The sequence below is a fragment of the Culicoides brevitarsis genome, chromosome 3 (genome assembly GCF_036172545.1).
Source record: "Culicoides brevitarsis isolate CSIRO-B50_1 chromosome 3, AGI_CSIRO_Cbre_v1, whole genome shotgun sequence".
Taxonomy (NCBI): domain Eukaryota; kingdom Metazoa; phylum Arthropoda; class Insecta; order Diptera; family Ceratopogonidae; genus Culicoides; species Culicoides brevitarsis.
Genome location: NC_087087.1, coordinates 16530777 through 16557571, shown reverse-complemented (window position 1 = coordinate 16557571; position 26795 = coordinate 16530777). Strand labels below are relative to the sequence as shown.

General features: G+C 29.1%; 3 protein-coding genes across 4 annotated transcripts in view; 2 read left to right on the top strand and 1 right to left on the bottom strand.

The window, feature by feature from the left end:
* On the bottom strand, positions 1-25951 carry LOC134834576 (uncharacterized). 2 transcript variants are annotated; one of them, XM_063849303.1, is made up of 7 exons: positions 25801-25951; positions 25456-25613; positions 4843-4998; positions 965-1333; positions 667-855; positions 346-612; positions 1-252 (listed from the first exon to the last, which is right to left on the bottom strand). In XM_063849303.1, the coding sequence occupies exons 3-7, from the start codon at positions 4976-4978 to the stop codon at positions 47-49; spliced, it is 1167 nt and encodes a 388-aa protein (XP_063705373.1). In that variant the 5' UTR covers positions 4979-4998; positions 25456-25613; positions 25801-25951; the 3' UTR covers positions 1-46. The 2 variants fall into 2 exon arrangements, with proteins under 2 accessions (XP_063705373.1, XP_063705372.1); XM_063849302.1 differs by lacking the exon at positions 25801-25951 and having other exon boundaries at positions 25456-25735.
* The window catches only part of LOC134834577 (uncharacterized), a 43995-nt gene that overhangs the window by 554 nt on the left and 16646 nt on the right, over positions 1-26795 (top strand). The window lies entirely within an intron of this gene.
* LOC134834575 (uncharacterized) lies at positions 17736-20821 on the top strand. Its single transcript, XM_063849301.1, has 4 exons — positions 17736-17873; positions 17929-18837; positions 18897-19163; positions 20335-20821. The coding sequence occupies exons 1-4, from the start codon at positions 17826-17828 to the stop codon at positions 20758-20760; spliced, it is 1650 nt and encodes a 549-aa protein (XP_063705371.1). The 5' UTR covers positions 17736-17825; the 3' UTR covers positions 20761-20821.

Genomic DNA, 26795 nt, shown 5'->3' with positions numbered 1-26795 from the left:
AAAAAATATATATTCCATAAAAAAGTGAAAATTACAAAAATTGTTCTCATTTTTTGCGGTTCGAATTCAAGAATTTATCCTTTTCGTATTCGGCTTGGCGAATTTTGTCGGGCGAGCAGGTATCTGGTTGTCGTTTAATCAATTTTCCGCATCCGAAAATGCTAAAGCATCGTTCACGTTTATTGGATTTCTGGCCACCACAGCAATTTATAATGGCCCACGTGCACTTGTGTGGTTCATTTGGTTCAACTCCTGTTTTTGTTTGTTTTTTGGTAGTAGGAGAAAAGAGACAATGAAAGACTGATGTTTGCCCATTAAAAGGCGGTTAAAAGGTAATTGACTTACCAAAGCGATTTGTTAAATCCAAGTCATCGTCGTAGTCGCTGGAATGGAAAAGGGAAGGAGCTTCTGTGGTTGTTCCCTTTTTGCCCGTATTTGGCGGTAGAGATGTGAAAGCATCTTGGAATGGGCGGGGGGTGGTTGTAAGGGGGGCTGAAGGTCGTCGTGTGGCTTGCGGAGGACGTTGTGTAGGGAAGAAAATTGCTTGATCGATTGAGGGGAAGGGAGGTTGAGGACGAGGTGTTGTCCATTGAGATACGGGAGCGTCGTTTACTACAAAAAGTGAGGTTAGGTCACAAAAAAAGTGAGGTTAGGTCATGTTTTTACCTGTATTCCAACCACTAAAAACTCCTGATCGGATCGGGTCATATTGGAAATCGAAAATTAATCCATCAGACAAATCACTGAAAGGCCCTCGTGGACCGACATTAACGGGATTTTCTGGCATTGGTGGTGGGACAGGAAGATACCATCTTTGGGGTTGTGGGATGTAGTAGGGAGGAAACACGCGATTTACTGGAAAAAAACATTTTAATTATCATTTTCCGAGAAAAAGTATGCATTTTAGTTTGTGATTTATTATTATTTATGAATTCTCTGTGCAGAAAAACAAAATTTTAATTACAATCTCGCTTGAATCGCCGATGATTCTCTCGCTGCTTTTGCTGAACTGGTTGCTGTTGTTTATTGACATTTACTGCAGCAGCAGCAGGACCTGCGGGCGATGATGATGAAACTTCGTCCGATGTGGATGATGATGTTTCCGTGTCATCCGACGTGGATGCTTTCAATTCGTCCGTCGGCAAATAGTCGAAATATTTTTTGTTGTAAAACGTGTTGACGCCGGATTTTTGATTGAATGCAATGCCATCGAAGAATTTCTGGTATTCTGCAGGTGTGTGCGATTCGCGGTAGTTGTTGATTTTGTCTAGGATTTTCTTGGCAGCCTGACGCGTGATGTAGGATTCTTTGTAGGCGTTTAGTTGGGGGGCATCTGCAAAAAAATATTACAGTCGATTATTATATTTTTATGATTGTGAACTTTGCAACGGTGCAGTTTTAAATTCTAGAGCAATTTTTCTTGAATTTAAAAAAAAAATATGAAAGGAGGCAAATCATCAATTAGAGTCTTTTTATATTTTCTATAAAATTTTCATAAATTTTTGAGGGAGCTATTTTAGGAATATTATTGAGTAGTTTTTTTATATTTTATCTTATCAAAAAAAAATATTTAAATATAATTTATGGGACTCGCGAAGTATTTAAAAATTATAAGCACCTCTCATTTTCAAAGATAACTTCGCATTAAAGCAAGTTCAGTTTATGAGTCAATAATGGTTAACGGGTGACTCGAGAGTATCTGCCGCGACGAATGGTCCGATGTAGTCGAAAGTCTTGTACATTGATTCGTAAAATTGTAGGCAGAAGTTCAGTTGTACTTTTAAGTTGTTCATGACTTAATTATTTTGATATCTTCGTTTTAAACTATAATACTTTTGTATCACTAGTATTTTCACATTCGTAAAAAATATACTTTAAAACATAAAATGTTCATTTTGGTCTAGAGAAATAATTAGATATTATTATTTTCATCACATTGCCGCTTTCACGCGTCGTTGGGCCCTTTCCGTGTGAGGTTGCGTGAAAAATCCATAGTTCGCCAAATACAAATTTCGGTTTATATCGATAAAAGGTGAAAGTTTTCGTATTCAGGTTTGATTTTTGCCATTTTTGACATTTAGGATAATTGGATTTTTTTATGAGATTTTATGAGCTACAAGTTGTTGAATATTTATGTTTTAGCTTCTGATATCCATACAATCCAAAACATTATAAATAGTTGATGGGTTTTAGTAATATTTTTCATCATCAAACTAAATTGCTTAATTCTTTGACTGAGGTTTTTCAAAAAGAAGAAAACTAATAAAAAATTTCAAAATTTAGGTTTTCTTTAAATTTTACACATGTTTTCTTTTTCATCAGATTTTAGCCATTTTAATTTTCTTACTTTAGAACAAGAACCCAAATCGTAAGATTCTTACTAAAATTTCATAGATATTTCATTAGAGAATATGCCCAATCTCAGAGTTGCCCTACGATAGATTTTTCACTAGTTAGCTGCTTTAAATAATTTTTCATTTATTTAAACTCACATCCAATCAATAAGTTCCATCCTCGAAATGACATTGAATCAATTTCGCATCGGTGCAATTTTCACATCATTTTATTTTGTACATTGATGTGAGCAAGGGTACTTCGTTAGAAGTGGTAGAACCTTGTTAATAGAGAGACGTTTTTGCTCTGAAATATTCATGGAAAAGAAGACGTTCCGAAAAATAAACAACAAAAGGTTTGCTTTTCACAATATTCACCATAAATAAATCTATCGTCATGGCGTTGTGTGTGTAAAAGTAGCTGGGTAATACCTTTTCGATGTAGTTCGGTGTTTGCATCGATGTGTTTGGATGAGAAAATCCTTTTTAAAGTACATCTGGCTCGCTTCATGTTCAATGTTCATTTAATATTGATTATAATTTATAGTATAGCTGACTCCGTTTACTCGTTCGGGCAAAACATCTTTTTGCACACACACGAAGAGTTGCTAAGATGCCAATAAATTGCGAAACTTTTCATGGGTGTCGACAATCCAACCAGATGTAAATTAAATTTGATTTTTGTTCTCTTTTGGCTTTGAATTTATTGCTGAACTGGGACAGAAATCAACGACGGGCAATTAAGAGACGAATCAATTTTTCCTGCTAATTGGAATATCAATCATCATCAATGTAACTTGTCTTTCATTTCTATAATTAAAGACAGTAAAAATTATTTAAAAAAAGGAAGAACTTGAAACAAACAGAATTCTTAAAAACTTTAAAAGAACTTTGTCTTCAACGTTAAACGAAATTTTCTCGGAACAGACTTGATTGTCCGACATTTTAATTATTTATGCATTCAGTTGTTCTTTAATTGTTTGACGAGTCCATCTGCATGAGACGAGTACATTTGTTTGGACGAACAAATAAAATGTAAATTTTCATGTCTTATTGATGTTGTTGTTGATGATGATGCATTTGTGGGAAATTTTGAATGGCACACAAGGTGTTTGCGTCATTTTTCTGTTGTTGTGAGAGTGCAAGTTTAATGCTCACATGAGTGCTTTTGTAGCGAACAATGGTGGACGGCTAAAAGCATCTAACAAGTCTCTTGGGGCTGTAATGAGTTTAAATTAAAGTAAACTTTGAAATGGATTTTTTTTTCGATGTTAAGTGGGCATTGTTGGAATGCTATTGTATGAGGTCAAAGTTTTCTGTAAATTTTTTTTTATTAAACAAAAAAAAAATTATTTGAAAAAATTTTTAAAAAAAGTATAATAATAATTTTGAAGAAATTTTCCTTCAATGAAAAAAAATCAAAAATGTTTTAAAGTTAAACCTTTGGAAAAATTTAAATTAATTTTAAAATAAAAATATTTTCAATTAGTTTTTAATTTTAAATTAATTTATTTAATTTGATTCATTTTAATTATTAATAATTTTTTATTTGATTCAAAAAAATTTTTGATTAAAATTAATTTAATTTAAAATTTATTCAAACAAATAAAAATTTATTGAAAATTAAATTTAATTAAATCAAATAAATTAATTTAAAATTAAAAACTAATTAAAAATCAGATTAATTTTTTTTTTAAATTAATTTAAATTTTTCCAAAGATTTTGATCAATTAATTATTATTTGATTCAAAAAAAAATTTTTAATTACATTAAATTTAATTTTTAATTTATTTAACTAAATAAAAATGCATTAAAAAATAAATTTTTTAATCAAAATTTTAATTAAATTAATTTAAAATTTAATAAAAAAAAATCTGTTTAAATAAGATTTTTTTAAATTAATTTTAAAACTGAATTACTTTAACCGAATAATGATTATTTGATGTTTATAAAATTTGAGGTTTTGAAAATATTTTATCAAACTAATCCATATTTACCACAAAATTCTGGCATCCAGAATAAATATTTGAATTAAATTCATTTCACAACATTCCAATTTCCATCTCAAGTTATTTTTCTTACCGCACAATTGACGTTAGAATGATATTTACTTTTACTTATTCCCGGCCACAATTCACACAAAGTCACCCATCAAGTCCCCCAATGCTCTTTATAGAAAAAAAAATTCGCATATTCGTGAAAAATCACTTGACACAATTTCCAGTTTTCTTTTCGATTTTTTTTATTCTTCGTATTTCTCTATAAGTTATCTGATACACAATTCGACCTTCGATTGATGGCAACAGATGCGGTATCTGTTCCTCTTCACTTCTTTGCACACAAGTGACTCACGCGTTATTGCTTTATTTCGCCAGATTTTTTTTCTTTTTCAAATATTCAAAGTGTGGATCTAATTTCACACTCAGATGCCTTGACAAGATTCCCGACCGACGTGGGAGTCTATTTACCGTCCATTGAGAGAAAAATTTCAGTAGCAGAGAGCATTTACCTGGATCAATTTCATCTAAAGAAGCAGCAACTGGTCCTTCGTCAAATAAATTGTTTTCTTTGTTGCTGTCGTAGCCTGACACGAGTGTCATGACTGCCAACGCAATGACGAGTAAGAAGCTGACTTTTTTGTACATTTTTATGATGTGATGATAATCTGCAAAAGGAGGAAAAGAAAATATTAGGAGCATTATTATTAATAAAAAAAAGGTAACAAGGACGCGTAAAGCCCTTTCTTTATTAGTCGTAAAAGTGAGGAATATTGAAAAAAATATATGAGAAAAGTTGTTGTTCGGAAAATGACCAACGATGGAATCGCATTTTGTAAATCTTTCAAACCACGTGGTTTCTTAAGATCTTTAGACTCACGTGATTCTTTGAAATATTTAGAGTCACGTGGTTTCTAAAGATCTTTAGACTCACGTGATTCTTTTAAATCTTTAGAGTCACGTGGTTTTTAAAGATCTTTAGACTCACGTGATTCTTTAAAATCTTTAGAGTCACGTGGTTTCTTAAGATCTTTAGACTCAAGTGATTCTTTAGAGTCACGTGATTCTTTTGAATCTTTCGAGTCACGTGATTTCTAAAGATCTTTAGAGTCACGTGATTCTTTTAAATCTTTAGAGTCACGTGGTTTCTAAAGATCTTTAGACTCACGTGATTCTTTTAAATCTTTAGAGTCACGTGGTTTCTTAAGATATTTAGACTCAAGTGATTCTTTAGAGTCACGTGATTCTTTTGAATTTTTCGAGTCACGTGGTTTCTAAAGATCTTTAAAGTCACATCATTCTTTTAAATCTTTAAAGTCCCGTGGTTTCTTAAAATTTTTAGACTCACGTGAATTCTTAAAATCTTAAGAGCCACGTGAATTTATTAAATCTTTCAAACCACGTGGTTCCTTTAAATTTTTCAAACCACGTGGTTTCTTTGAATCTTTCAAACCACGTGGTCTTTCAAATTTTTTCATCGAAATGCGGTTAAATTTTTTAATGGCTATTTCTTTCAATGCAAAAGAAGACAACATCAAATTAAATTTTCATGAAGATGATGCAAAATAAGTGCAGCTGTTGACAGTAAATACATGTATCATTAAAGATGCATTAAATTGACGTAAATTAGAACAAGCACACATGATGATGATGATGAGAATCTCGTGGAAATGACTACTTTTCAACGTCATACAAATATAATAATAATAATATAATTTCTGTTTGTTCTCCGGGCATAAAACTTTTCTCTCGTTCCATCCTTATTCTCGGTACTGCCCCATGTACACACGTGAAAAGTCATAAAATTAATGTTTTATGTTCATCATCGTCATATCTCACTTTTTGCATGCGCATGCATGATTCACTTTATGATTACATCCCGAAATATACGAGTCCATTATTGTTATATCGTTCACATACACGAGAGAGAGAGATTCACTTTGCAGATTCTGAATTAATTTTATGCTAAATTTAACAATTATCTTTTTGTTCAATGAATTCATACAGAATTTTCATTCGCTTTCTCGTTTTGCCAACTTTTGATGTAGGATTTTTTTTCACGTAACGAGAAATTCCAATGCAATGAAATTGTCAAAGCATTTTCCATCGACAATTGTCGCAGAGGAGAAACAGCAAACGAAGGAAAAGTTAAAACAATTTTAAATAGAGTTTTCATGAGTGCCGCTCTTCACTTAATTACTTTGCAGAACAGTGCAAATATTTGAGCAAAAATGAGGAGAAAATGAATAAATTATAATTTCAATGCAGGTATTTACATGGAATCAATATTAGAGAATGTGGAAAGGGAGGAAAAAACAATTTTAACCTCAATGATAAAAATTTTTTAGTTTGATATTTTTTATCATTAAAAAGCGAATTATTTTTTCGATTTATTTTATTTTATTCATATTTTCTCCCTAAATGAATTCAAAAAAATTTTTTTAATAAAAATTGAAATTTTTTACATTTTTTTCGTTTTCCTAGAATCGTTAAATAATAAAGTGGTTCGATATGTTCAAAAATGTTTCCCTGAATTCTTCAATTTGAATTACAAAAGATTCGTTTGTTTGAGCGAGATCAATTCAGGTTCGTTCGTTTTTGATAGAAATTGAGAATTTCTGGGAAATTTTATCAAGTTACGGGAAAAGAGAGTTGTAACCTATTTTTCTTTTTTTTTTTTTTTAAATTAAATATGTTGGTATCTTAGAGCTTTAATGATTTTTGTTCAGTGAAATTTGTCAGAAGTTTAATTTATTGTCGTATTTTTAATTAATTTAATTAATTAATTTTAATTTAAATTTTTAAAATTTTATTATTATTTTAATTTAATTTTTTTTAATAATTTAAATATAAAAAAATATATTTTAATTTCGTGTTTTCAAATTTCGGAATTATTAAAAAGCCTTTTTTTGGCAAAAAATTAATTTAAATAATATTTCGTCTTGCCCACGCCAACATCCCTTTGACACGACGACATAGCCCACGCCTACATCATACTGACACGACGACATAGCCCACGCCTACATCATACTGACACGACGACATAGCCCACGCCTACATCATACTCACGACGACATAAGAAAAGAACATTGCGTACGCCCACAAGTGTACGCACATCACCAGACGGACGACTTTCCCTGAGTAATACCGCATTTTTCTTCGAAATGCGGTAAAAATTAAACAAAAGTCAAATAACATCTTTTGAACTAATTTAATTTTAGCTTCGTTCGAATATTTTTTTTTATTTTTTTAAAAATTTTCTACTCCTCATGACGAATATAAAAATGGGAAATTCTTGACTAAGCAAAAGAAAATTTTATAATTTGGTTCTTTGAAAAAATTTTTCATGTAAAAAATCTCAAAGAACTAAATTTTTGTACAACAAAAAAAAAACACTTTTGAATTATTCGGAGCAAAAATTTTAACCCACTTCCATCGTCACCTATATAAAAATCCTTTTTCATCTCCTCTAAACTTTGAAGCGAAAAAAAGCTCACATTACAACAAAAAAAACCCTTAAAACTCATAATAATAATAAAACACCATGTAATAATATTGTTTGTTTAACCAGACTATTAACTTTGCAAACACGCCCGCTTGCCTGCCTGCCTTGCCATGGACAACATCACATCACCGCAAAAGCAATGAAAAGGTGCAAAAGAAACGTTTATAATTTATGATGCTCATATACTTTTTTTTGGGAGACGCACGTTCATTCACGGAGTCATGGTCATCGTCATTGGGCACGAACGTGCTGTTTACTTTTCTCCCTTTTTTTTTTTGGAGAAAATTGGCATGGAAAATTTTGCTGTTTTGTTTGTCAGCAACATCATCATCATCGTTGTGGCTTGACTTTTGCCGCGCATTGACCGAGTCTCGTAATTTTCCATTGTGCATTTTCTTACGTGATTTTTCGTGTTTAATTTCAACCATGGAGGTAGAGAGAATTGCCCGGAAAAAAGGTTACGCAAATATATCTGAATCGCATGTCATCGTTTTTTTTTGCCATGATCAAAAAAGTACGTGACACAGAAGTTACTCTATGGGTTGAAAAGGGGTGAAATTGGTTACTTATTTTGAAAAAAGGAGGTAATGTAACGTCTAAAGGGCTCAATCTAATTCCTTTTAAGGAATCAATCTGACCTCCTTTAAAGTTGATCATCTACCTACAAGTTTTAACAAAGCCCTTCAGGAGGTTAAGTTAAGCCCTTGTAATAGTTAAGAGGTTAATTTAATCTCAAAAGGGTCTAATAAGAAAGAGTCAAAAGGGATTAAATTAACCTCTCAAGGGGTTAAATTGACCTCCTGAAGGAATTAAGTAGTTTTAGAGAAGTAGAGTAGATGATCAAATTCAATTCGTGTTGTTTGTTCATTTCGCATCGTGTCGTTCGTTCAATTCGCATCGTGTCCTTCGTTCGCTTTTTTATTGTTTGCCAGCTTCTGAAAGTTTAAAACAGACATGCTTTTCGGTGAATTGACGTTCATCTGCTGGTAAGCTCTATTCTTTTCGATTGTTATTTGTGAAATGGGTTCGATCTTCATTTTCAAGTTGAATTTCTCAGCATTTGACTCGAAACCGTCACCGCAGACCACGCAGAGACGAATCTCATCGTCAGATTCGCTGTTTTCACTCATTATTGTCCATCAATTTGTCAAACAATGCTTATTAAGTGTACTTATTGACATCCTCACGATTTAGATTTGTGGATTTTCGTTTCATTTCAGAATGCTCCCTTAAGAAATTCAATTGAGTCTTTTTGGAATTTTTCATTCGCAGACAAAAACATTAACCACTTCAAGAAGTTAATTAGACCCCTTTAAAAGGTTCCTTCAAAAGGTCAATTTGACGATTTCAATTTTTTGGGTCTGCGGATGACCAACTCTGAAGGGGATCAGGTTGATCTCTTAAGAGATCGAAAAATTCCCTTAAGGAATCAATTTGACTCTTAAGGGGCCAACCTGATCCCTTAAGGGATTAATCTGACCCGTTTTCCTTTTGGGAATCTAACTCTTTGAAGAAATTAAATTAATCTCTTGAGGGATCAAATTAACCTTTAAAGGTGTCAAATCAGACTATTGAAGGATTTAACACTTTTGGTCTTCGAATGAAAAATTTCAAAAGGGGTCAAGTTAATACTTTGAGGAGTCAAAATAACCCCTTCAAGTGTTGATTTCACCCCTTTTCAATCCGTCAGGTACTATAAGGTCGCTCAATCGTACAATCGAACTTAACAAGCTAACGGATTTTTCCTGTTCGGCTATGAGTTTTAAATCGATTGTCGTAGTCCCAGTTTCTCATTGCCATACATCGTTTCGACATCAACGTAGATGGCAATATTATATGGGAAACTTGATGATGGCATGAAAAAAAAAATAAAATTGGAAAATTGATTTTTTTCCGCTTTTTTATTTGATTTTCAATTTTTAAAGAGCGACAAAGATTTAAAGCCATTTTTACATAAATTGAGGCATTAAACAGAATAAAATTCTGGTCAAACCACGATAAAAATGGGATTAAAACTCCTTTTGCACGCCATAAAAAGGATTTTCATTTTGTTTATTTTTATTTCAGACACAAAAAAAGCGATTCACTTCATTGGTATTCAGTCCATCCAGTTCAATGGCATCCATTTAATAAATATTGTCTCGTGTTATTGCTGCTTGTTGCTTCTACCTTTGCTGCATATTAGTGTAAACGGCATTTGGTATTTCCCACAATAACAATAAAAAAAAATACGTAGCAAAGTAGATCGTAAGGTACCGTTTAAATCGCTCGCCAGGCAAGTGTAAGAAAGGTATTTTTCAATCATATGAAGACAGATAGACATTCGATAATATTCTAGGTTATTCTTCGTCTTCTTTTTGCTCCGTTCGTTGTTATATTTTTGCAACTAACACGTTTCCATGTTCGCTCATTTTTTATTAATATAATGTTTTTCTTGCACTACTGCATCTTCGCTTACTGGCAGCATCGTAAAACGAATTATTTAATAAATGTTATGAACAGAGTTTTATATTGAAGGAGGAACGTTTCGTGCGGCAGATGGATGTGCGAAGGATGATTGCACATTTTTGTATAAAAATAAAGTGCAGATGTTAGCAAAAAAAAAAGTTGGGGAATTTTCATCTTCAACGCAGTTTTAAGAACAAACATACCAGTAGGAAATTTTTGCATTAACGGAAGGAAAGTACTTCAGGTTTTGAACAAGGTCATTGAAAATTGTTAAAAAGGCCAATTTTTTTCACTTTTGTAATGTAAAAGTAGCTGCTTAAAAGTTAAGTATGAGTCAAGAGGACTTAATTGACGTATTTTAAAGTTTAAATATGAAGCACTTCCCATTAAGTGAAAAAAATGTCGCTATATTTTATATGTGGCTCATTATTTTTGTACTTTTTACACTGATTTTTATTTAAATTTTAGAATTTTAAAATTGTACACTGGGAAAAAATAAAAACTTAGAAAGGTTCAAAAATTCCCAATGTACACTGGGTCCATAATAAAAATGTTTCTTAGGGCAAAATTTAAATATATACTGGGTAGGAACTTTTAAATATGCATTGGGTCAAAATTACAAAATGTGCACTGGGTCAGTCCTGAAAAATATGTATTGGGACAAAAAAATTAATAAAATGTGCACTAGGTCAAATTTTCTTTATGGCGATAAATAAAAATGTGCATTGGGCTTAAAGCTTAAACTGTGCACTGGGGCGTAACATTAAAATATGCACTGGGTTAAAAACTCGGGCGAAAAGTAATATTATTCGACTAGCGAATTTATAATTTTGATAAATTGATAAAATTTATTTTTTGGTGAGCCCAGTGGGAAATTCGGACCTTTTTTGTAAGCTTAAAGTCTTAGCTTTCAAATTCAATTAAAAATTATTTTGTTTTTTTTTTCAAATATATGTAACGTCCTTTTTCATATGAACTACTTTTTGAGGAGCAGCCTGGTAGTCAAAATATATCAAAAATGTGTTCGAATTCCGCTGATCGAAAACTGAAACTCAACTGCCACTTGTCAATAAATTTTATCTTCGCAACATTGCCATGAGTCACCCAACACCAAAAACTCATCGTCAAAACAAAGCCTGGACAATTTGCAGTCGCTTATCATCGTCACATCGCCTCTCGTGTTTCTCATTCGCATTCAAATCCGCAAAAACAAACAACAAAAAAATTGAAAAAACATTTATTGCTCTTCACATTTTTGCTCTTCTCGCATCTCATCCAATATTGAGCAAATTTATTTCAGCAACTAGTGTATTGTTGATATATTGATGGAAATTCTCATGTGAGTGATAAAGCGTGTGCTTGTGTGAAAAATTGATCCTTGTTCACATGATGTTGCTCGCATTATTATTATTATGTTGTGAGACAAGTGTTTCTACATATAAAAAGGATAAATAAAAATTTCATTGCATGATTTTTTTTTTGCATAATTTTTTTTTTATTTTTGAATTCCTCGCATCGCGTTCGACGAGAATAAATTTTGATTCTTTTTTTAGGATTTTCATAAATGCGCAACTCGTCTCGAGCTATAATTTAATGAAATTCTGTGCTGGTTTTTATGATGGATGGATGGCAAGATGATGGAGAAGTGTGTGCATGGTGCTGTAATTACATTTTATTTTATTATCGTGTTCGTGGAAGTATCTCGTGGTGATTATTATCATCATCAACATTTATTTTTTTATCGCATTTTTATGAGATTTACAAAAATTAATATTTAAAAAAAAATAAATAAATAGTTTTGAAAATATTTTAAATTAAATTGTATTATTAAAAAATAATTATTTTTAAATTTGTTGCAATTAATTATTAAATTTAAAATTTAAAAATATTTTATAAAATTTTAAATTTTGTGTTCTTCAATAATCTTAAACTATTAATTTAATTCAATTTATTTTAAATGATTTAATTAATTTTTTTTATTCAAAAATTTAAATTTTTATTTTTTCTAATAATTTATTTGTATCAAATTTTATTAACTTTATTTTTATTTAATTATTGATTATTTTATTTTAATTCAATTATTATTTTATTTAATTTATTATTTTATTTAATTTTAATATTAATTTTAATTTTTAATTTTTTAATTTTAATAATAATTTATTAAATTAAATTAATTTTAAAAATCTTAATTCACTTAATTTTTAATTTGTTTATTTATTATTTTTATTAATTTTTTTTAAATTATTTTTTTTTATTAATCGTAAATAAATAATTGATTATTTTATTTAATTAATTCCATTAATTTTTATTTCGAAAAAAAATCTTAAAAAATTTTAAATTTAAATAGTAAATTATTAAATTAAATTAATTAAAAAAATTCTTAATTTATTTTTATTTTTTTTAAATTTACTTCGATTTACCTAATTTAAATTAATAAATATTTTTGAATTTTTTTTTTAATTTTTAAACTATTTTAAATTTTTATTTTATTTTAAAATTCTATAAAATAATTTATTTAAAAAGTTTTAAAAATTTAGAACAAAAAGCGCTCATTCCAACATTTTTACTTCAAAACCTCCAACAAGAAATAATCTACAAGTAAATATTACCATAGAAATCGCATTTTCAATGTCAGCGTGCTACTAATGCAATATAATGCTCATCATCATCATCAACATCATCGGAATATCATTAGAGACTAAGTCGTTGGCAATACATCACCGCTACCGAATGACTTGCTTCTGCATGCAAAACAAAAAAAAACGTAACTAAGATCATAAATAATTTAATACAAAACACCAAACTTGGGCGTATGTACGACTCTATTATTAAAAACATCACTTTTAATACATTATTCAATGGCAAATTGTTTAATTTGCATGAATTTTAAAACAAAGGAAGATTTGTTTGGTCGACGACCGACGCCTTGCCACAAAAATCTTAAATGGACGTCAATCCGAGATCTCATTCCATTATTATTTAAATTTTAAATGTAATTATTATTTTATTATTTAATTTGAAACAGACAGAGAGAAACCTTTACATTCAATGCCATGTCCGACTTTAAACCAGGAAATGTCTTCTCGCATCTGGAATTCGTTCAAATTGCAATTTTTTTGTGTGCAAATGTTTGTCTCTCAATTGAATCTCCATAAATGCAAGTCTCATGTGTTGCCCATTAATAATAAAGCAATAAGAATTCAGTCGAGAACAGAACGTGCTTGCAATAATCATGAGTACAATTTTTTTTTTTTAGAAAAATTCAGAGTGTAGTGTTCACACCTAATTATGCATTGTTCGACCATAATTTAGTTAGTTCATAAAATTTAATTATTATTGTTTTCTTTGTTCGTTAGACTTTTATTGCTAATGGCATGTTGCTGACGTGAGTGTGCGTTATGGATAATAATAAGCGAGTGATGGAAAAAGGGTTGAGTGATTTTTTTTAAAAGAGAAAATTAAATTTAATTTAAAACGAAATTGATGGATAAAAGTTGATTTTTGACATTTTTTTTAATGGTTTGAAAAATTATCTAGTGGTTATTTAAGAGAGAAATTTTAAGTTTCGATTCATAAAATTAAAAAAAAATGCTTAAAAAATATTTTTTTTTAAAATTAAAAATTTTTCTTGAATTATTTTTATAAATAATTAAATTAAATAAATTATTTGAATTAAATTTAATTATTTTTTGCAATTTCGATTTTTTTTTTTTGAATTTTTCAATGCTATAAAAGATTTTTTAAAAGTATTTTTTGTTATGAATTTAAAAAACAAAGTTATGACAGTTATTCTTATTATATTTTTTTAAATTTTATAAGAACATTTAAATATAAATAAATCTTAAAAAATAGTAAAGGGAACTGATTTTATTTTGACCCAATTTCTTATAGGTTTTTAATTTTTAAGAGTTCAGAATCGGTTGAGAAAGCATTTAAATAAATTTTTGAAAATTAATTAAAACTTAACATTTGCTAGAAATTCTTATTTTTTATAAAGAATTTTTAAATTATTTTAAAAATTAATTTAAATTTTAATTGATTTTAAATTAAAATTATTTCTTAAAGGTTCAAATAATTTTTTTTTTTTAAATTTAATTTATTTTTTAAAATTTGTTTAAATAAAATGCTTTTTGAACCGATTTTGACCTCTTAAAAATTAAATATAGTGGGTTAAAATAAAATAATTTCCCTTTACTATGTTTTAAGATTTATTAGGCACAACTAGCCATTTAAATGTTCTTATGAAATTTAACCTAAAAATACTAAAAGGAGCTGATTTTATGTAACTCTTTTTTTATAAGTTTTTAATTTTTAAAAATTCAAAATCGGTTTAGAAAGCATTTTATTCAAACAAATTTTTAAAAATTAATTCAAATTTAAAATTTGCTAGAAATTTTTATTTTTTTATAGAAATTTTTTAAATTATTTTAAAAATTAAGTAAATTTTTCAAATTTTAAAAAATTATTTTTAAATTTTAAATTATTATTTTTAAAATAATTTTTTTAAATTTTATACCGTTAAAAATTTTAAATGTAATTTTTTCTGATTTTTTTTTTCAACCTTTTCTATTACATTAAAAATGCCATTAATACATTATAAACTAGGTCATTTAACGATCCCTTTCATCATATCTTCTAGTTCTTCCAGCAACTTTTAATGTCTCTTTATCGCCATCCATGTCGTCGTGTCTTGTTCTTTCCACCGCACAACAATATCCAGACATAAATTATCGCACGCTAAAGGATTAATGGTTGCCTCATTTTGCAATCTATCTTTTTAAATTTGCTTCTAATAATAAGATTAAAATAAATATTACTCCCCAGCGGCACTATAATATTTATCATTTCGTGTCATTTACGATACAAGAGGAAATTTTTGCGAGGTGTTATCACTGGAAATAGATCTACTACGCCAACGTATATATTTATCTTTTCCTTGGGCGCGTTTCCTCATCACATCCACACACGAACACACATGCCTCCAATTCATCCATTGTAAATGTTATGAAAGAATTTTGTAAATTTATATATATTGGCAAATGATAAAGCAAGCATAAATATTTCTCTTTGCTCCAGTCTCGGAGAAAATTTTCCACACATCAGGTAGACAAAGTCGACATCGTCAACAAAGGAGATTTTTTTGTCGATAGAAGAATTCCTTTGCTCCAGTTTACTTTAGGTATGTATTCCTCAAGTCGCGCAAAAAAATGTAAAATATGTTGAATTCAATGGCAAAATCAATAAATATGATAAATTGGGAACAATGAAGACGAAGAAGCTCGCGGTTGATTTAGATGGCACGTGGCTTTTGTAGTTTTCGCAGAAAAAAAAAGTAGAAGAGAGAAGAAAAAAGTTTTAATTATTTTTTCATCCTTATTTTATGCTGCATTGAATTTCGTTCAACACATAATAAAATAAAATAATAAACGTAATTAACGTTTAAAAGCGGCTCGAATGCCAAAGTTTGTTCGTTCATTGATAAAAGTTATTGCGAAAATTTATTTTGTTTAGCTTGGATAATTTTATTAAAATCCTTTCTGAACTTTATGTTGGAACAAAGGATCGAAAACTATTTTCTATCAATATTCATGCGAGGCTTAGGCTGGTGCAATAATGGAAAATGTTTCATGTTACATGAGGTGAGTTTTTTTGTGAAACGTTAGATAAGTAAAAATCTGAAATGAAACTATAATAGAAAGTCAAAATGTTTCAACAATACAATTTTTCAGGTTATTTTAACTTTTATATGATTTTAAAGCCCTGATATTTAAAAAAAATAAAACAATTATCGGCAGAGACAGTTTAATGTTTCTGTTGATGACTAAAATAATTTTTTTTACAGTTTTTTGATTAATTAAAAATAAAATTGTGAATAATAGTAATTAAAAATAAAATTGTGATTAAATAAAATGAAAATAAAGTGAAATTTATTAAACGTATAATTTAACATGGAACCAAAATAATGGTCTACGGAAGCTCTATAAATTAGCACGTGAAATCTTCAATAATTTTTTTTTAACAAATGTATTAACCATACGAGAATAAAGTGTCTGACTTGAGATTGTCGATATTTCAGGTGCCACATTGTCGAAATTATCGAACTATCATCAAGCCTTTGGAAAGAGCACGTATCGTCATCATATTGATTTTTAAAGCCAAAAAACAATATATAAAAGATTTGTGTTCGAATTCTAAAATTATCCCAGCGTAACATCAATTTCAGTTCTGGCATAATTTAACATACAAGGAGTAAAACTAATCTAATAAAAGTATTCGCCTTTAACCGAGATCTATTTCCTGAATACAAAAATTTTCTTAAACCAAAAATTAAATGAAATAGAAATCATAGAAAGATTTCAACAATATTTTGTTTTCTTCCCTAAATATGGGTCCTTTTAACTAAATGCCCTCAACATTTTTTATCTTGGTCCACACCCCCTAATATTTCCTGAATATTGAACATTGGAAAGAATTTAGTTGAATTGATTCAAAACTCACAAACTGCTAGTTGGAATAAAGCTTATTCACGAAACCGCTGGATGTAGATGCAAAATAGAAGATGCAGCTTACTCTTCGGAAAAATCTTTCTTATATCAATTATACTCTTAAACTCTCATGGCCAAATTAAAAAAGCATAAGCCCAGCCCAGGCAGATTTTTATAAGCAAGCATACATAAATCAAGAACCATGACACTATGTGTGAATGTTTTCTATAATGACACCAGTAAAAAAATTCAAAAGAGTTCTCAAATTATTTTAATTGAATTGAAAAAGACATAAGAATGATATTTAGTAAAAAGAAATGTTTCAAGACAAAAAATTGTAAGAATTTTGGATTAGAATGCTTAAGAACAAATTCGGAAAAATAAGTTGAAAAAGTTGACATAAACTAACGATAAACTAATTGTGGACTGCTAAACAAACGTCCTGATATTTTTAATTCTTATAATCAAATATTTTCATTAAATTAAAACATCTAAAATGTCTAGTACCCAAAATCAAAACCTAATACAATCTCATATTTAAAATTAATGTAAAATAATCGTATAATTTAGTATTAAAAATAATTCTAAAAACTCCCTATGAAAAGTGAAACATTTCTGCTCTTTGCACCGACCTCAATTTATAAATGCACATATTTTGAATGTTATCGCTCTTTGCCTAACATGACAGTGGTTTTTAGTTAATGAATTTCTGTTCAAAATCGTCTGGCAAGCATTTTACTCTCTTTCACTCATTCCCATTCGTTGGCACGACACGTAAAAGATGAGATTTTCATCTAAAAATACTTTTTGACAGAAGAAAAACCTCTCTGTTTATTATTTACAGAAGCCGGTAATTTATGTGTGTGAGTGAAATGATGGGTCTCTCCGACTGTCACAAGCAGATGATCGCGTTAATGTATATCTCGGCGTTAGTATTTTTTTCGTGCTTCTGTCAACTGCACGTCAATTTCACGAGTTGCAAGAAGAAAAACTTACAACGCAAATTTTTCAAACAAAGAAAAGTGAATTTTAGCTGTTCTAAATTTGATTTGAAGCGATGTCTGAGGCTGCAGCGACAATTGGTATCGAGGATTTTCCAACTGAAGTGAGTTTTCAGAGTTTGGTAGTCTCGAGAAATTCAAAAATGAATATTTTTTTAGGTCATTATTCACATTTTTAAATTTCTTAATCCAGCGGATCGGATTGAAGCATCTCTTGTGTGTACAAAATGGTTCGAGATCTTCAGTTTGTCGTCGTTCGTGAATCAGTTCTACATCAACTTTTTCAACTGCAGTCTTTCGAAGTTTGAGCCACCTGCTAGTACTTTTATGAATGCATTACGAACGTATTCCGGACTGAATTTGTCGGATATTTATTCGGTAGATGAAGATATTGACGAGTTCTGGGCGACTTTTGGGACAAGTGTCACAGATTTAGTCATAAAAAATTGCACTTGTATCACTGGCGTGCGGTTTCAGCGAATGTTACGACATTTTGTCAACCTGAAAACTTTGAAACTTTACGGGCAACAGTTGGTCATGGGATTAAAAATGAATTCCTTGCAAAGTCTCGACCTGACAGAATGCAATTTGGACAAAGACGATGCGGAAAAGATGATTTGTGAGTTGCCGGTGCTACAAAAGTTGCGATTAAACTGGGACACGATCATCGATATTGAAAATGTCCCGAGAAATGCTGTCCAAGGTCATACAATTCAGTTCTTGGAACGCCTTTCAGCGAAAAAGGAAATGCTCAAGTTGGATCTTTTTCTGCCAGTTCCGTTTTTTGGACATGAAATCCTATTGGCATTATCGAATCTAGCTAATCTCCGACTGAATCATTTCGTTCTGAAGACAAGTGGCGACGTCCCAACTGAAGTTTTCCAGAAATTCTTTGAAACGCAGTCCAGTATTGAGATTTTGGAGTTACAAAACTCAAGAGCTCTCACACAAGAGACTTTAGCAATAGTCACGAAATATTTGACAAATTTGAAAGAAATTGTACTGCCAAATGGAACGCCGTACTTTGAAACTCCTCTCGAAATAATTCAGGGAATTGACAGTATTGAGGTGAGCTTTTGTCGATTTTTTAACAATTTCATGACTTAATGTTGAAAATTTAAATCCAGAGCGTTTCCATCAACGTTCACTTTGAAGTAGATGAAGAAAGAAGAGCTTGTTTGACGAAGCAACTCATGCGACAGAAGTTACGAGAATTACGTTTGCCCAATATTCATACGAGGATTTGCAATGAATCCTTGTTGAAGGTCGTTAAAAGCTTTCCGGATCTTCAGAGTTTGGATTTGAGTTCGAGTCGTATCAGTGATGATGGGCTCCAGTTACTGTTTCATGGTCTGCCGTATTTGAGAGAACTGATTTTGGATAAATGTACTGAAGTGAGTTTAAAAAGTCAAAACTATTTGACTTATGACTTAAGCTTGAGTAAAAGTCACTTAAGTTTGACTTAAGTCAAGTTAATTTACTTAATTTACCATATTTAACAAAAAAATTTAAAAAAAATGAGTTTTTTTGAGTCGAAAATGCTTTAAGTCAATAAAAAACTAAAAAGTAAAAGTCAAAATTAAGTTAAGCCAATTAAGCTGATTTACTTTTACTTAAGTGAAAGTTTTAAGTCAATGTTAAGTCAAAATTAAAAGCTTAATTTTTCCAAAAATTTCAATTTTTTCATGAAAAGCTATTTAAAAATTTTGAAAAAATTGTGAATTTTTGAAAAATAAAGCTTTTAATTTAGACTTTAATTGAATCAAAACTTTTACTGAAGTAAAAGTGAAATAGCTTAATGAGCCTTTAAGTCAAAAGTCAACTTAATTTTGACATTAACTTAAGCATAAGCTTTTAGTTTTTTTTAACAAAAGTATGTTCGACCCTGGAATTTTTTTATAAAAATTTGGTCAAAATTTCAGAAAAAAATTTCTTTTGACTCAATTTAACTTTTTTTTAAACTTAGGATTTAGCTAAAAGTCAATTAATTCAAAATATTCTTTTGACTAAAACTTAAGTTAAAGTTTTAAGAGCTTAAGTTTAAGTCATATTTTTTTCCAGTTCTGCGAACTTAAAGATTTTTCAGCTTAAGTTAAGCCAAGATTCTTTGGGCTGCAAAATTTTATGACTCAAACTTAAGCTTCAAAAACTTATGTGACTTAAACTTTAACTTAAGCCTTAGTCAAATGAATATTTTGACTTAATTGACTTTTGACTAAAGCTTAAGTTTAAGTAAAAGTTGAATTAAGTCAAAAGTCAAATTTTTTTTGAAATTTCGACCAAATTTTGGGAAAAAATTCAATTTTTTTGAAAATTTTTTGAAAAATTTGGTAAATTAAGTCAAATAATTTGACTTAAGTCAAACTTTTGTGACTTTTACTCAAGCTTAAGTCATAAGTAAAATGGTTTTGACATTTGATTTAATAAGTTTTTCAGCCCTGGTCAAAACATTAATTTACTCAAGTTTAAATTTTAAGCTTTAAAGCTTTTTCAAATTTAAGTTTAAGTCAAAAGTTTTGTCAGCCCTGGTTCAAATAACTTATTAAGTTAAAAAATTCTTCACAGATCACCGACGACGGAATGACTGGCTGTCGTAACCCCTTGTACGCCGTATCCAACATGCGTGGCTTACGCAAACTCTCGCTCTCTACTTGCAAAAAACTCAGCGACATCTCTGTCATGCAATTCAAACTACCCGAACTCGTCTACTTGAATTTGCGAAATCTCGATCGCGTCACTGAACTCGGAATTGACGTTATAACCACTTACTGTCGTGCCCTCGAAGACCTCAATCTGGCCAATTGCACGGAAATAAACGCCCGTTGCATCGTCCTACTTGACGAAAATTTGCATCGATTGCGCTGCATCGACGTCTCTGGCTGCAAAAAGGCCACGGAACAGCTAAAAACGAGTTTTGCCGCACGTCGAAGGAAAGTACAAGTTATCATGTCTGGCTTCTACTATCCACTTGGCATGGATGAGTTTTGTTAAGTGTTCCATGTTTCGCGTCAAAAAATTTCGAACAATAAATCCGCAGCTAATCGAGACATGATCTCACTTCGTGTGGATTTCTTTAGGCGAAAAATTTTTCGTGTCACCATTCGAGTCTGAGTCATTGAACTGTGTGCAGGAATCGAACAAAAATTACTACGCTCCAACAAACATCAAACAAAAAATAAACAAAAATAAATTGAGAAATCAAACGAGAGCACGCGTCGTCTTCGTTCGTCAAATTCGACTCTTTATCCGCGAATCAATTAAATTTTTGCTCTTTTTTTGCGTTCTGTCTCGATAAACTTGAAAGACGACGATGACAAAGAACAGAACCGGCATGGCATGGCGTTTTATCGGAAAGACACACAAAATTTCATTGATTGAAACGACCTTGGATGATTTTTTTTTCTGTGTTTTTTGTGTTATAAACATCGTCATGCATGTTATCGAATTTTTAATTTTTTAACGATTTTTTTTGGATTTTGATTTTTAACATGTCAGAAGGTCTTTTTTTCGAAGTTCATAAAGTCAAAAGACGCTAATGAACGAAAAAGTTGAAATGGGAAATTTTATTTTATATTTTTTTTTTTCGAAACGAGCATCGAAACACATAAAAATAGCAGTTTAATAATAAATTTTATATCATTTTAATTTTGTGATTTATCTAACGAATGACGGGAGAACAAACGAGCGGGCAGAAAAATGAACGATGGATGTGGAAATTTTGTTTTTTTTTGTTTTGTTTTCGATTTGATGGACGTGCTTTTAAATATTGTCCGGTTTATCTTTTTATCTGATTTTTTATTGAACTTGGTGGTGTCATTCTGTCTTGTTGCTACGCTCTTTATATGTTTGATTTTTTTTTTCAAAAATTTTTAATTTATTCTACAATATTTGTGATTTAACTGAATTTAATTTTTTCTACAAATTTTTTAAATTTTTCCTACATTTTAATTTTTTTTAAAAATCTTATAATATGCATTTAGGTAAAATTTCAGAATATACAATAGGGAAAATTTTTAGAATGTGGATTGGGGTAAAGCCTTAAAATGTGCATTGGGTCAAAATTGCAAAATGTGTAAACTGAAAAAATTTTAGAATATGCACTGGGACAAAGTCTTAGAATGTGCATAGGGGAAAAATAGAAAAAATTCAGAATGTATATTGGGGCAAAATTTTTAACTTTTGTATTCGGGCAAACCTTAGAGTGTGCAATGGGGCGAAATCTGAAATTGTGCATTGGGCAAAAATTAGGGTAAATTCATTGGGGTAAAATTTCAAATTTTGCATTGGGATTAATTTTAAGAATGTGTATTGGGATACATTTTTAAAAAGTGCATTGGGTTTAAATTTTTTTAAGAAGTTTTTTTTATGAAAAGACCTTTGAAAAAAGGCTCAAAAAAATTAGAAAATTAATTCAAAATTTAAGCAAAAAAAAAATTAAGAGACCAAAATCTAGACTGAGCTCCCCAGTGGGACAAAAATACCTTTTTTTTAAGGCCTTGGGGTCTTGAAAATAAGGACCTCAAACTTTTACATGGAGAAATTTCGAAATTTTTATTTTTGTGAAAAAATAAAAAAAAAAATTGTTTTCAAAAAAATAAAAATTTCGGAATTTCGGAAGTTTGAGAGCCTTATTTTCAAGACCCCACGGTTTTAAAGGTAATTTTGTCCCACTGGGTTAAAGAGTTGGTTTCGAATATTTTTTTTTTATTTTTCTAAAATTTTGATTTTAAATTTTTTAATTTTTGTTTTCAGGACCTTTTCATAAAAAAACATGTTTAAAAATATTTTTTAAATATTTTTTTTTATCACAAAAAGCACCACTTGAAAAACAACAACAACAAGTTGTCATTCTAATCATAAACTGACAAGTTTTAATCAACAAATAAAACATTTATGAACATTGTTCGCCGATATCTATCGATGACATCGTTTTCAAGTCATGTCATCATGCCAAGGGTTTTTGTTGCTCAATAAATTAGCACACTCACAACATATCAACGACAACAAAAAATTAACTACTTAACATCTTAACGATAATGATCTCGAGAGTCTTGAGACATTGTTAGTTTTTTTTTGCGAACAAATGACAAACTTTTTCGAAACAAACTTTTTTTTTGTTTGCCAATAGTTAAGAGTCTCTTCGCTTTCTTCTTTGCTCTGCTACGACAAATAAATACAACAACATCAACAACAACAATGATGACAACAAAAAAGTAGCAACGTTCAATGTCATTATCATTCACTTCCCAATTCATTAACCTTTGGGGAATTCATAAGCTGGTGATAATTTACGTACAACTCCTACACGAGATGCGAGAGCGACGTATCATGTCAAAATACCAAGCTCGTTCACTTAACCGGTAAATAAATGACAAATTCGCAAAACAAATTATTGGCAATAATCGTTACTTACTCACTCTCACATCTCGTGATGATTGGCTGATTGTTGAGTGCGTGTGTTCGAGAGACAAGCCGGCGAAATGTTGTTTTAAGTGGGAGGAACATCGGTTTGTGACTTAATTTACCAATTTGGATATTTTATTGGTTGACTTTGGTCCAAAAAGAGTTTTTATTAATAATTTGAACGAAATTCTAAGGTTTTAAGTTAAGGTTATTCTTTGAACTGACCTTAGAATGGAGATTTACGAGTTGTTGAGTTCTTTAAAAGACCTTCAAAATGCGATTAAGAGAATATTTTTCAGTTAAATTTTTTTTTCATCAAATGACGACACTGATTATATATTTCCGAATTTAAAAATCATCAGCTTCAATATTACGTACAAAAAATTATTTTTTTAATTATTTTAAGTATTTTAGTTTAATTATTTTTCACTCGATTTTGTCGAAAAAACTCAGGGGGAAAAATAAAATTAAAAAATCAAATATTTTTGACTATTTTTATTTTTTAATTGAAAAATTTCTATTGTCGATAAAATTATACAAAAAAAAACTCACTTAAATAGGACGATTTCCATTGAAATGTAAAAGAATTTTTTTTTCAAGTCACGTGACCAAAATAATTTTTTTCAAAAATTTTTATTTTGTGAGATTTTGTTTGAATTTTCTTCAATTTAAGTTCAAATTTGGAAATAATATAAACTAAAATTAAATAAATGTTAAGAATCAACGTTGAAAGTTTAAAAACGTTAAAAAATTACAAAGAAAAAATTCAAAAATATTCATGAAACTCCTCATGGGACAAAAAATGAAAATATTAAATTTATTCGCCTTAAAAATATAATAAAAAAATATATTATTTAAAAAATTTAATTTTAAAAATTTAAAGTTGATTTATTTTAATTTAAAATATTTTTTTGTTTTAAAAAAATTGATTGATAATTTTAAAATTTTTTTGAATTATTTTTTAAAATTTTAATTTAATTTAATCAAAATTAAAAATGTTAAAAAAAAATATTTAACTTTACTTTAATTAATTTTAATTATTTTTTTTTATTTTACATCATTAATTTATTTTAATCATTTATTTTTCTTATATTAATTTTTAAATAAAAAAAAATATTATTTTAAAAATATTATTATAAATACATCTTTAATGACCGATTTTATTCATAATTTTACATTTATTTATTTTATTTATTTTTTTTTGAATCGCCAAAAATATTTTTAAAGCAAAAAATCAAGAGTTCAGTCTTTCAATTTTTCTCTTATTTTTTTTTGTTTATTTATTTTTTTTAAATCTTATTTATTTTTTTTTAAATACCTTATGACAAAAATTAATGTCCGGAAACCACCTGCAGAGGTCAAACATTGATTCTAATAATAAATCAAAAGTCATAAAAACAAAATCTTAAAAAAAAATTTTTTTTTTTTTTAATTTCTCATAAAAATATTTTTTTGTCACTACCAAAACAAATCAAAGCCTCAAAACATCAAAGAGCAAGTTGTAGGTGTCCAAAATTCACATCTAACGCTAATTCAAGCAAACATCCATAAAAAACAGACAAAATTCCACAAAACAGGATTTTGATCTAGATTACGACTTTTTTTTCATATAAATAAAAATTGTTTGCATTTCTTTCATTTTTTTTATTATTTTTTTTTTGCTCATCTTTCTTTGTTGTTCATTGATAATAAAAAAAGAAAATGTTTACAGCAAAAATAAAATAACATTAATATCACGAAAAAAAAAGAATATTGTTTTAAAAAATATTGTCGGAACAGCTGCTGCTGCCATAATTCATTATTGATCTAAAGCAAGAGAAACAGTTCATGATAACATTTTTCATCATTTTTACGCTATTTACTACCGAACATCAATAAAAAAAAAAGTAGAACTACTGGCCAGTTAACTCATCGACTCGAGTTGCCAACTGGTTTTTTCGTGTCATTCGTTTGTATTTACGAGAAAAATTATAAACTTGACCAACATCGAACGAGAAGCAAACAAGAACAACTCTTCAAACAAAAAAAAAACAAATGCAACGTTATCTAACGAACGAGACACTTCAAAGTTGAAAATAACAATAATTTGCTATCTCTCGATAAATCTAGATAAATAAAAAAAAAAGTTTTTCTGATCTACTTGCGAAACTTCAAGTGAAGCGGAAATTTATTCACGCAGTCATCCGATTTAACGAAAATGGACAGAAAAATAAACAAATCGATCGAAAAAAAATCTAATGATAACATAAATAAATTAATTAAAATAAAATACAGCAAAAATACCTTAATTTCGAAATGCGATGAATTTTTTCAGGGTATATCCAATTTCTGTTTGTTTGTCTACGGATTTTCCGGATTTTGATTTTTTTTGTTGTTTTTATTATTTTTTGTCGATTTTTTCAAGTTTTAATTTTCCTCACTGATTTTTTTTTATTTATTTTCTGAAAATTTATGATTTTTTTTAATTAATTTATTTAAATTGATTTTTTTTTTATTTTTTTCAGGATTATCAAAGTAATGCCGAAATTTTTAAATTAATATTTTTTTTATTATTTAAATTATTTTATTTTTTTTGAATGAGATTTTATTGAATAAATCGTGTTGTCATAATTTTTAAACTTAATTAACCTTTTAATTTTTCACGCGATTTATTTCGATAATAATTTTTTGCATTGTTGCATTTATAAAATATTTTCTCATTCAAGAGCAACAACAGCAACGACGAATGTCATTCTAGCGCGTTTTTTTAAATAAATAAATAAATAATTCGCGAATAATGTTAACGATCCAACTGTAGTGGAATGACTGAATCGGAGGAACACTAACGAAATCACTATAAACACAAGTTTTTTCATCATCATCATCATTTGCTTTGCGATTAACGTACGGGCACCCAGCACGCCGTATATGAGCTAGCGTACGATTTTTGTAGAATATTTACGAGACACGAGTAGTATACGGCTAATTCTTCTTTTCCGAGTAAGTAAAGTGTAGTGTTCTGTATCAGCAGTTTCTGCGTTAAAAGTAAAACGTGCACGACTATTGTCTTAAAATACCAGTCTAGACATGATCATGTGTGAAATTTATTTGCATGCGAAACTGTGGCGTGTCGTGCGAAAATATATGTATAAATGGAGAAAGAAAGAGATTATGAGTGTTTTGTTTACCGATTCTGGTTGTTGTTAACATTGTCATTAAATTTAAATTTGTAGGTTTTATGGGTTCGTTTTTTTGGATGGTTTTTTGGCTTGTGTCGAGGTGTGGTTTTGTTCTATGACGAAGTTTGTTTAATCTCGATTTTTTTGGGCTTCAAGTTCAAGTTTGTTATGCGTAACGTTTTGAATATGATTTATTTTTATATAATTGTTACATCTTTGTTACCCAGATAGAAATTTTAAGGTAAAAAATGATTTTTATCAATTATTAAATATTTATGAATTATTTTAAGATTTAATTAAATTTTTATTGAAAATTTTTCTTTTTTATTAATTTTTATTTTTAATTATTTATTAAAAATTGGATAAAAAAAATTATTTGAAAAATTGTAAGAAAAATTTTTAAAGTGAAATGAAAATTTGTTAATTAATTTACAATAACTCAGGAATTGGTTTGAAAATCAGCTA